The 12,753-nt window shown below is 42.0% G+C and overlaps 1 protein-coding gene across 1 annotated transcript in view; it reads right to left on the bottom strand.

Annotated features, from left to right (window-relative positions):
• CENPU (centromere protein U) overlaps window positions 1-12,753 on the bottom strand; it is a 37,716-nt gene that overhangs the window by 22,436 nt on the left and 2,527 nt on the right. The window contains exons 2-4 of the mRNA XM_072763795.1: window positions 11,156-11,204; window positions 8,209-8,326; window positions 4,214-4,319 (exon numbers count right to left, since the gene is read on the bottom strand). Of these exons, the coding sequence (XP_072619896.1) occupies window positions 4,214-4,319; window positions 8,209-8,326; window positions 11,156-11,204 (273 nt within the window). The remainder of the gene's footprint in view (window positions 1-4,213; window positions 4,320-8,208; window positions 8,327-11,155; window positions 11,205-12,753) is intronic.

Raw genomic sequence — 12,753 nt, 5'->3', positions numbered from 1 at the left:
GCCTCATGGTCCACACTGGCTGCTCAAACTTCCACTGTCACACCCCATTCCCACCATAAGGAAGAAGGAAGGAGCAAAGAATCTTGAATCGATGAAGACACTTAGAGAAGCTGTAGATGCTTCTTTGGCCATGATGTAAAGACACTTTAGCTGCAGGAGAAACCAGGAGGTGCCTTCTTCATTCCGAGACAGCCACGGGCTCAGCTAAAACTGAACACCCTATCACTAAGAAGGGGAACGCCCTGGGGCAGGCAGCTAGCAGTCTCTACCAATCATGACAAAGGATAACCACCTTGCAGTATGCTCCCCTCTTCAGTCTATTTACTGAGTCATCCCACAGACTCCTTCCAGTCCCACAGACTCCCTCTGTCCCTCCCATCGCAGTTCCCCTCTGCCTGCCATTCATCTGCACAGAATGTTCGTTCCTCACTTCACTCCACCAACCTAATTCCCGTCACAGCGTCACACCCTTCCCCACAAGGTTCATCAAGGATTCTTCATTAATATCTACAGCTCCATAAGCTTCAGGAGGAAAAGGATTATGTCCATTTTCAATTATTGTACATCCATCCAAAGCCTAACACAGTGCCTGGTATGTAGTTGGTGCTCAACGAATGCTGAGAAATACAAATACTAGAAAGCTACCATTTGAAAGGTTACTGTGTGCCAAACCAGTTTTAGTTTTAAGAACTTAAGATCAATTTATCTTAAAAGAATCATATAATATAGACTATATTATTATTTCACTTTCCAGATGAAGGAATTTGGAAGTGAAAGGTCTTGCCCAAGGTCAAATACTTTAGAAGTGGCATAGCAAGGATCTGAACCAGCACAACACACACCAGGTTGTGGGCCAGTCACCTTAACCATGGCACTACACTTACACTGCAAGAATGAATTCAAACATTCATTGAACACCTACCAGGTGCCAAGTGGTGTTCTAGGCAAATGAAGTATCTAAAATAGGCAAATTCATAGAATCGTGTTCTTTTTAAACTATTCCAAAAAAACTGAAATGGAAGGAAAACTTTCGAATTCATTCTTTGAGGCCACCACAACCCTAATATAATACCAGAGCCAGATAAAGACACTACAAAAAAAGAAAACTACAGGCTGATATTGCTGATGAAAATCCTCAACAAAGTACTGCAAACCGAATCCAACAGCACATTAAAAAAAAAAATCATTCACCACAATCAAGTGGGATTTATGCCTGGGTTCCAAGGGTGATTCAGTATCTGCAAATCAATCAAGGTGATACCTCATGTCAATAAGAGAAAGGAAAAGAACCACGTGATCATTTCAATAGATGCAGAAAAAGCATTTGACAAAGTACAACATCCAGTCATGATAAAAACCCTCAACAAACTGGGTTTAGAGGGAATATAGCTCAACATAACAAAGGCCATATATGAAAAACTCACAGCTAACATGGTCCTTAATGGGGAAACACTGAGAGCTTCTGCCCTAAAATCAGAAACAAGAAAAGGATGTCCATTCTCACAGCTTTCATTCAACACAGTACTGGAAGTCCGAGCCACAGCAATCAGACAAGAAGAAGAAACAAAGAAATCCAAATTGGTAAGGAAGAAGTAAAGCTTTCACCATTTGCAGATGACATGATACTATATTTAGAAAACCTTAAAGACTCCACCAAAAAACTGCTAGAACTGATAAATTCAATAAAGTCACAGGATACAAAGTCAAGGTGCAGCAATCTGTTGCATTTCTATATACCAAGAATGAAGCAGCAGAAAGAGAAATTAAGGAATCAATTCCGTTTAGAGTTGCACCAAAAATAACAAGATACCTAGGAATAAACCTAACCAAAAAAGTGGAAGACCTGTGCTCTAAAAACTATAAAACACTGATGAAAGAAATTGAAGATGAATGGAAAAACATTCCAAGCTCATTGATTGGAAGAACACATATTCTTAAAATGTCTATACTACCCAGAGCAATCTACACATTTAATGCAGTCCCAATCAAAATACCAAGAGCAGTTTTCACAGAACTAGAAAAAGCAATCTTAAAATTTGTACGAACCCCAAAGACCTTGAATAGTCAAAGCAATCTCGAAAAAGGAAAGCAAAGCTAGAAACATCACAATTCCGGGCTTCAAGTTCTAGAACAAAGCTGTAGTCATCTAAACAGTATGGTACTGGCACAAAAACGAACACACAGCTCCACAGAACAGAAAACCCAGAAATAAACCCATAAGTATATGATCAATTAATCTTTGACAAACCAGGAAAGAATATCCAATGGGAAAAGGATAGTCTCCTCAACAAATGGTGTTGGAAAAACTGGACGGCTAACATGCAAAAGAATGAAACTGGACCATTTTCTAACACCATACACCAAAATGAATTCAAAATGGATGAAAGACCTAAATGTGAGACCTGAAGCCATCAAAATTCTAAAGAACCATAACATGGGAGTAATAATGGGTCAAAATTTACAAAATAAAGTACTGTTTTGGTGTGGGAGTTGTCATGAGGCTGTGACACAAAGAGTAACTTCTTTAACAGTGGCCATAGCAACTTCTTACTAGGTACATCTCCTGCGGCAAGGGAAACAAAAGCAAAAATAAACCATTGGGACTTTATCAAGATGAAAAGCTTCTGCACAGCAAAGGAAACAAATCAACAAAATTAAAAGTCAACCTTTGGAATGGGAGAAGATATTTGCAAATGACATATATGATAAAGGGTTAATATCTAAAACATATAAAGAACTTATGAGGGGTGCCTGGGTGGTTCAGTTGGTTAATTGTCTGCCTTTGGCTTGAGTCATGATCCCAGGGTACTGGGATCAAGCCCCACATCAAACTCTCTGCTCAGCGGGGAGCCGGCTTCTCCCTCTCCCTCTCCCCTTGCTCATGCTAACAAGTTAAATCTTTAAAAAACATTTATTTCTTAAATTAAAAAAAAAAAGAACTTATAAAACAACACCCAAAAACCAAATGATCCAATTAAAAAATGGGGAGAAGACTTGAATAGACATTTCAAGTGCATATATATTCAAGTGTATACATGTACACATTTCATGTGTGTACATTAATATACACATATGTGTGTATACACACACACACACACACACACACACACACACACACAACAGAATGTTAGCCATCGAAAGGAATGGAAACTTGCCATTTGCAATGACATGGATGGAGCTAGAGTATTATGCTAAGTGAAGTCAGTTAGAGAAAGACAAATACCATATGATTCTGTTCATATTTGGAATTTAAAAAACAAAGGAGCAAAGAAAAAAAAAAAGAGCGAGAGGCAAATCAAGAAACAGTCCCAAATACACAGAACAAATTGACGGTCACCAGAGAGGAGGGCAGTGCCAGGACAGACCAAGTAGGTGGTGGGATTAGGTGGTGGGATTATGTAGTGCACTTGTGAAGAGAACCCCGTGACTGCAATTAACATAAAAACTTAAAAAACAAAAGCTTCTCCCTCCCTCCCTGTTTTAACTCAAAGCTAAACCACCTTCACAGGCATGTTTTCCAGAATAATCAGTTGTCAATTAAAATTACTACAGGGCTTTTTAGACTAAATTGGACTTTTATAATTGAGGTATAATTGACACATTAGTCTCAAGTGTACAACATAATGCTCTGCTACCTGTATATACTGCAAAATGATCTCCACAAGAAATCTTTAACATCACCAGTCGGAGCTACAAAATTTGTTTTTCTTGTGATGAGAACTGTTAAGATCTACTCTCTTAGCAACTTTCAACACACAACACAGTACAAACTATGGTCATCCTGCTGTAATTACATCGTTAGGACTGTTTTTTTTTCCTAGAAACTCATACCTATAATTAGTTATTATACATAATGTTAATTTTTGAAAACAAGTTTTTCTGTACAGTTCTCTGGAGGAAAAAAAACCTAAGTTGGCTCCAAAGATCTTTAAAAAGCATTAGTGGGATCCCTGGGTGGCGCAGCGGTTTGGCGCCTGCCTTTGGCCCAGGGCGCGATCCTGGAGACCCGGGATCGAATCCCACGTCAGGCTCCCGGTGCATGGAGCCTGCTTCTCCCTCTGCCTGTGTCTCTGCCTGTCTTTCTCTCTCTGTATGACTATCATAAATTAAAAAAAAAAAAAAAAAAAGCTTTAGTTTTATAAGCTTCTATTTAAAGAGCTTCTCAGATATCCAACTGGCCACCAATAAGTGACAGCTTAAAATATAACCATACCTTTTCTTTGCTTCTTTTCCTTGAGGATTCAAAGGGCTGGATGACCCGCAGTGTCTGGAGAATTCTTCTTCATCAGCATAGATAGCAGTGCTGTGTAAAGGAGGATCTATGAAAGATTTTTTTTTTTTTTAAGTACAACTTTAAAAGCTGGCAGCTTGGGCAGTATTTACATTTGTTCCTTTTCAATGGCAATCTCAGTTTTAATTCCTTTCTTTTTTTTTGGTTTAATGTTTTATTTACTCATGATAGACACAGAAAGAGAGAGAGAGAGGCAGAGACATAGGATGAGGGAGAAGCAGGCTCCATGCAGGGAGCCCGACGTGGGATTCGATCCTGGGACTCCAGGATCGCGCCCTGGGCCAAAGGCAGGCACTAAACTGCCAAGTCCACCCAGGGATCCCCTCGGTTTTAATTTCTAATGATTACAGAGGCTACTTACCTCCCAAATGTTTTTGAGCTCACACCTCAACAATGAGAAATTTATACCGTTTCACTAGTAAATACGTGAACATTTAACAGTTATGACCTGTATTACCATACTTATGTACTATATGGAAATTTTTTTAATGAGCTAAAAGAAATCTGAATAGGGAGGCTGACATTCTCTGTCCCCACCTGATGGAGCATCACGGCTCTACTTAAGAGACCACTGCTGGGAAAGGACTCAGGATAAAGAACACTCTTGTACCTGCTCAGGTCAAAAGGGACCTCAGCACTCCAGGGCCAGGGCCAGCTGCCCGCATGCTGGGAGAGCTTAGGGGAGGGAGGGGGCAGCCAGGGAACTGCTGTTCCTGGGGCCAAGCTACCATTTGTTCAGGCTCGAATTTTAGCATGGCGTGTAGATTTAAAACACATGTGTGCAAATAACAGCTGCTTAAGCAATGAACCTATCAATGCCTGATTTTTAAGCTAATGGCTCTGTGGTGCCCTCAACTAGGCAAAGGTATTTATTTACTACTGCAAATAACAAAGAATAAAAGAGAAAGAAACCAATCCTGAACCTCCATGTGTAACCAGTCATCCAAACCAGACTCTCATATACAGAGAGAACCCAATTTTATTTAAGATTTGATCTATTCATTCATGAGAGACAGAGAGCAGCAGGCTCCTCGCAGGGCACCCAAAGTGAGACTTGATCCTTGGACCTGGGATCACACACCCTGAGCTGAAAGCAGACACTCAACCGCTGAGCTACCCAGGCATCCCGAGAACCCAATTTTAATAAGATATATCATCCAATTTAAAAATAGATACAGGGAACCCTGAGTGGCGCAGCGGTTTAGCGCCTGCCTTTGGCCCAGGGTGCGATCCTGGAGATCCGGGATCGAATCCCACATCAGGCTCCCGGTGCATGGAGCCTGCTTCTCCCTCTGCCTATGTCTCTGCCTCTCTCTCTCTCTCTCTCTCTCTCTGTGACTACCATAAATAAATAAAAAATTTTTTTAAAAAATCAAATAAATAAATAAATAAAATAGATACAGAATCTGAATAGATAGCTCCTAAAAGATACATAAATGGCCCATAAGCACACAAAAGGATGTTCGACATCATTAGCCACTGGGGAAATACAATTCAAAACCATAATGAAGTACCATTTCACATTCATTGGGCTGGCTATCATAAAAACAAAAACAAAAACAAAAACAGGAAAACCAAGTGAGGATATGGAGAAACTGGAACCCATGTGTATTGCTAACGGAAACGTCACACAAATGTTGCAGCCTCTGTGGAAAATGGCATGGCAAGGCCTCAAAAACGTACACATATGATCCAACAACTCTACTTCTGTATATGGACCCCAAAGAAGTGAAAGCAGGGACTCAGATGTTGGTGTGTCCGTGTTTACGGCAGCATTACTCACCATCACCAAAAGGTAGAAGCAGTGTCCATTGACACATAAACAGATATACACAGAGGATGGAATATTATTCACTTTTCAAAAGTAAATTCAGACACTTGCTACAACAAGGATGGACTTTAAAGACATACTGCTAAGTGATAAAAAAAGACACGACTAGAAAAATACTGGAGGGATCCTCTCATATAAGTATCTCACTAGAGTAATTAAGGTTCTAGAAAAAGTTGAGCTGGGGGGTGTGAAGAACAAAGAGCTATTGTCTAATGGGCACAGACTCTCAGTTGGGGGGAAATGGGAAGGTTGTGGATGTGGGTGGTGAGGGCAGCTGCACGACAGCGTGAATGTACTGATACCACAGAACTATACTTTTAAAAATGGTCAAAATGGTTAATTTTATGGTTATGTATATGTTATCACACAAACACAACTGAGAATCCACTTCACACTCATGGCCAGAATCAAAAAGTCAGGTGATTACAAGAGCTGACCAAGCTGCGAGGAAACAGGAACCTCATGCATTGCTGGGTAGGGGGTGGTTCACTCACACTGGCCCCAAAGTGGAAACAACCCAAGCAGACATCGACTGATGAAAGGAGAACAAAATGAGGTATATTCAACAACAGAGTATTGAGCTAAAACATTTTCAGGAGGGGTGCCTGGGTGGCTCAGGGTGCGATCCCACAGTCTTGGGATCGAGTGCCACATCAGGCTCCCCGCAGGGAGCTTGCTTCTCCCTCTGCCTGTGTCTCTCATGAGTAAATAAATAAAATCTTTTAAATAAATAAATAGAACATTTTTAGGAATGACGTACTAACACTACAATACAGACAGACCTTGAAAACACTATGTTGAATGAAAGAAGTGAGTCACAAATGAAGAGTGTATGACTCCATTTGTACAACAGGCACACCAAGAGTCAGGAAGTAGGTGTATGGTTGCCAGAGGCTGGAGGGGAGGAGTGGTAGGGATTGATTGTTAATGGATACAGAGTTCCTTGCTGAGGTGACTAGAAGTTTCTGAAATACACAATGGTGATGGCTGTACAATTCTGTGACCACATGACAGTACTATTGAATTGTACACTTGAATATAGGGAAATTTTTGATAATTGAACTACATCCCAATTAAAAAAATTATGTGGGGGTGCCCAGGTGGCTCAGTCGGTTAGGCATCTGACTCATGATTTCAGCTCAGGTCATGATCTCAGGGTTGTAAGATCAAGCCCCATGCTGGGTGTGGAGCCTGCTAAAGATTCTCTCTCCCTCTCCCCCACTTCTCCCTCTCTAAAAAAATAAAATAAAATAAGATATAAAAGTAAAAAGTTACATGGTTTCTTTTGAATTCAATCTTTTACATTTAAATTTCCCTTAAGCAATTAAAACATTTTAATCAAGCCATAACAAAAGATGTATTCTGGTAATGATTACTTTTCATCTTATAAAATAATATTCTTTTATTAACAGAAGATTGGAGTAGAAAATATTAGACCCTGAATTAAAAATGTGTGAGAGGGTACAGGTGTTCAAAATTGCCCTTACAACTTATTCCAACAAAAATATCTGATCACTGCTGATCTAAATGTGGGGGCACCTGGCACCTTCTGTTCATTTTTGGTCTCTGGAGTGGCCAGTGACACAGACAGAAGCGGTCCCATCTGGACAACTCACATACACCTGGTCAACCGGGTCACAGCCCTGTTTTCCTTACACTCCGAGGAACCCAAGTGAAGCTCTCCCTGGGCTCTCCTGAAGCAACCTCTGCCTCAGTGTATTAAAAAAAAGAGAAAAATGCTCCTCTTCTTCTCCCTAAATTAAAGCCCCTAACTGAAGGACTCTATTGGTGGTATGGAGCGAGAAATAGAGTTCATATCCTTCTTGATATCAGAGCACCAGAACAGGTGTCCAACAGGATTGGCTTGCGGACAAAAGCTACTAGAAGAGTTCCACCTTGATACATGTTTAATAAGAGTTCTTAGTTCCAATGTAACTATAAGTGGGAAAAATTAAGCCAAATTACCAAGTACTACCCGGAACACTACAGTCACATGCAGACAATAGATTTTTATATGTGGAGATATTCCCGTATTTTTATTAGTAACGGGCCAAAAGCTTTTAGGATGAGGATTTAAAATACTAACCAAAGATGTCATAAGGTTCATCATCCTTCTCGTTTTCACCCAGCCTGCTGATGCTGAAGACACCAGAATTATCCGGAAAATCAAACACATCAGTGGGTTTCTGCTTTGGGCCAGTTTTCTAAAGGCAAATAAAGTCAAAGTCCTTGAATTGGCTATAGCAAAAAGGAACATTACGAAGCTGATTTAGTTAGCAAGGATAATCCTGATGTAGGAACAAGAGAGGGGCAGATGGGGCTAGGCAGGGAAAGATAAGGGAAAGGCCCCAGAGTCAGGCTCCTACCCATCTTAAGAAAACAGAGATAAGACAGTAAAATCAGAAAAAAAAAAACCAAACAAACAAACAAACAAAAAAACCACCTGGCTCCCTAGCTCCCAAAGGTTAGGGAGTATTCCTCTTGAATGGCTACTAAGTCATCACAGAAGCCCCAGATGCAGAGAAATGTTGGGAAAATATTAACAGGGGAAAAGGAACACTTTGTGCTCATATTTACCAAAAAACATCTTGTTTGTTACAAGTCCACCAGGTTTGTTTTAAATATAGACCTGATATTCACAAATCCACCTACACCGACAAGACATTTACCAAGTTCCCTGGGCAGTTTCCTATAAAAAACAGACCATTAAAGCCCTAAATCCCAACCGTGGCGGGACCCCTCTCACTTTGGAGGGACCCCTCTCACTTTTGAGCGCGTTCTCTGTAACTCTGCTTAATAAACCTCAATCACTTGGCTCTCTGCTGTCGGCGAGATTCAGTCTTCGGCTCTATGAGACAAGAACCGAGCGCTCCCGTGTCACTGCTGCCACTGCTGCCTAAAGAAGTGATCCTTAACAACTTCTGGGGGGACGGTCAGAGGGACACAGACCCCCTTTGACAAATGAAGGGAAGGACTGGCAACCTTTACTCTAAGGGACCAGAGAGTAAATGTCCTAGGCTTTGCGTCTGTTCCAACTACTCAACTCAGCCGTTACGGTCTGACAGCAGATGGTGACAAGGCAGAAAGAATAAACACAGCTGTATTGCAATAAAACTTTATGAGTTTTATTTGAATCATTTTCCCTGATCATGAGATTTTCTTATTTTACTTAAACCATTTAAAAATGTGAAAATCGGGACACCTGGGTGGCTCAGCAGTTGAGGCTCTGCCTTCGGCCCAGGGCATGATCCCGGGGTCCTGGGATCGAGTCCCACATCGGGTTCCCTGCACGGAGCCTGCTTCTCCCTCGGCCTGTGTCTCTGCCTCTCTCTGTGTCTCTCATGAATAAATAAAATCTTTAAAAATAAAATAAAAATAAAATTGTGAAGATCATTCTTTGCTCACAGGGTTGTACAAACATGGGGCAGGCTAGATTTGGCCCATGGACCATAGTTTGCTGACTCCCGATCTCAGGAACGCTCTGGGCTCTCTCCCCAGAAATATGTCCATCTACCTGGAAGTTCATAAGGATACATAAAGGTAAAAACTCTCTCAACCAAAGGAGAGACAAGGGTTTATGATTTAATACAATAACAAGCCCCATGAAGTTTGCTACCTCAAATACCCATGAATAGAGCAAAACCTCCAGAAAATGAGAAAAATGTCCATCATAACTCTGGAAAATGTGGAAGGGTGCCATTGACAGGTAAGAAAATACGAGGAAATTCTGGAAGACATAAAGGAGGCGGAATAAATCTGAGTTGAATGCCAGAGAAGAGTAGCTGACCGACCTTCCATCCTCCCTGAGGCAAACAGGCCTCCGAGAGATGGGGAGAGCTAAGCAGTCCACCCCGGGCACTCAGGACTTCGGCCAGCGCTGGCTGGGAGCAGGGCCGAAGAACTGGAGAAACCCATGCCAGGTACGCAGGATTTTAGCCACCCAGGGCAGACTGCTGAGAGACACCCACCCACAGAACAAGCAAGCTATGGCTGGGGTGGGAGCCCAGAGCCGAACCCAACCCTGCAGGGGGGGTCCCAGGCCTCCCACAGGACGAGAGCCACCCTCTGAAGGCAGGGGCAGGGGTTAGGGCAGCAGGTGCAGACAGTACGTAAGGCAGGAGGGCAGGGCGGGGGCAGACAAAACCCCCGACCCCCTGCACCCTGAAAGTGGCCACTCTCAGACATCATTAACGTGGGTTTCCACTGCCAAGTGGACAAGCTACTGGAAAATAATTTGAAATGAGCTGCACAGACGGCTGAAGAAACGTACCTGCCCATAACATACATTTTTTTTTATGATTTATTTATTTATTCATGAGAGACAGAGAGAGAGAGAGAGAGAGAGAGGCAGAGACGCAGGCAGAGGGAGAAGCAGGCTCCCTGTGGGGAGCCCAACGTGGGACTCGATCCCAGGACCCCAGGATCACGCCCTGAGCCGAAGGCAGATGCTCAACCACTGAGCCACCCGGGTGTCCCTTAGCATACATTTATTTAGGGCAGCCCAGGTGGCTCAGCGATTGAGCGCTGCCTTCAGCCCAGGATGTGATCCTGGGGACCCCAGATCGAGTCCCGCATCAGGCTCCCTGCATGGAGCCTGCTTCTCCCTCTGCCTGTGTCTCTGCCTCTTTCTTTCTCTCTCATGGATAAATAAATAAAATTCTTAAAAAAAAAAAAATCCGTTTAAGACCCTAAAGAGAAACTATAATATGGACTAAATGAATAGCACGAACTCATAAAACTATTAAAAACAAATGGAGAAGTAGTTAAGTGAAAAGAGCAAAACAGAGTTGTACACTTTTATAAGACATCAACTATCCAAATGAAAAGAGGAAAAAAAAAAAACCTAGGCCCAGAAAAAAAAGATTTAAAATGTTAACAGTGGTCAAAGGTGGAAGGAAAAGGAATATGCTTTTCATCACAATAAAACACTGAATTTCCCAAGCAAAATCTACAAGATTCGAAGCTTCCCAGGAAAGGTATATTTCATATCATCAATTATGAGATAATCACATTAAAATACAAAGATAACTTACATCTTTAGTGGCATGTGTTCTTCCTACAGTGTTCTTTGAAGATCTCACACTATTAAAGAACAAAAACACACACAAGGGGAAATATTTAAAGTAACTGGGGAAACGCCATAACTTGGCAACCCTTTCTAAGCATTTTTTCCCCAAATTATATTCCTCGATCGTTGCGTGAATAGCACACACCCAGTGAAAGTCAGCTTCTGGCAAAGTCCTTTTAGAAAACAGCACCTGTGTCTCACAGGATAGTTTTTACAGGTCAGATCACATCAGCAGTGTATAAAATCGCACATCTCTCTCCTTCAGGGACGCAGATACTCTTAATCCTGCTGGTGTCCTTGCCCCTGTGGACAAGTCAACAGCATGACTGACAGTTGCTGCAGAACTGAGCAAAAGGGAGGCACGCTGGCATTTATGAAGCACCTGCACCTGTTCCGTCGGCACCTGGCTCTCGCACGTACGTTTTCTCACTTAGCTCTAACAGTCCTACCAGGTAGGTGTGAGTCCCGTGTTGCAGACGTATATTTGGCCAAAGTAGCATAGGGCCAAGGAGGAGAAACCTGCATTAAAATGTGCGTCAGTTCAAATCCATAACTTCCCTCTTTCCACCTCCTTATGCCCCTCCGCTGGGCATTAGGATAAAACGATAAAGTCGTGTATCTTCGAGCTTAAAGTAAACAAGATGTGAAAACAGTGACTAAGGGGCACCTGGGTGGCTCAGTCGGTTAAGCATCTGCCTTTGGCCCTTTGGCTCAGGTCATGATCCCAGGATCCCGGGATCGAGCCCCGCATTGGGCTTCCTGCTCTGCAGGGAGTCTGCTTCTCCCTCTGCCTCTGCTCCTCCCCCTACCCTGACTTTACACATGTCACGCAAGCACCCAGTGTGAATGGCAAAATCAGTTTAGTATGTCTGAATCATATTGGAGTAATGTTTTATTCGATAAAATTTCAAACCTACAGAGAAAGTACAAGCATAAGAACATCCTGCATATCCTTTGCCCAGATTCACCAATTATTTACATTTTGTCTCCTATGCTTTCTACGTGTACATGTAAACTAGAGACGCAGTGCACCTTTACCCCTAAATAATTCAGTGTGACTCTAAGAAACAGAACATTATATTGCATAGTCACGGTACAATTTCCAAATTAAGAAAATTAACACTGATGGGATTATATAATCTACAGTCCGCATCCAAATTTCATCCATTGCCCCATAATATCCTTTAAAAATTGATTTTTCCTGCGTTTTCAAAAAGGAAATACAAAAGAATAGAAGATTGCACTGGTCATTGTACTATACGTGTGCAGTACAAACTTATGAACAGTGATGTAAAACGTCATTACTGTGAATCACAAACAAAAACTCTGAATTCCTGGGACGCCTTGGTGGCTCAGTGGTTGAGCTTCTGCCTTCGGCTCAGGGTGTGATCTCGGGGTCCCGGGACTGAGTCCCATATCAGGCTCCCTGCAGGGAGCCTGCTTCTCCCTCTGCCTGTGTGTCTGCTTCTGTATGTCTCTTATGAATAAATAAATAAATCTTAAAAAAAAAAAAAAAAAGCTGAACTCCTTAGAGCAGTGGTTCTGAAATTTCAGGCATCGGAA

Source organism: Vulpes vulpes, chromosome 7 (genome assembly GCF_048418805.1).
Source record: "Vulpes vulpes isolate BD-2025 chromosome 7, VulVul3, whole genome shotgun sequence".
In the NCBI taxonomy this organism is placed as follows: domain Eukaryota; kingdom Metazoa; phylum Chordata; class Mammalia; order Carnivora; family Canidae; genus Vulpes; species Vulpes vulpes.
This window is presented reverse-complemented; position numbering and strand designations above follow the sequence as displayed.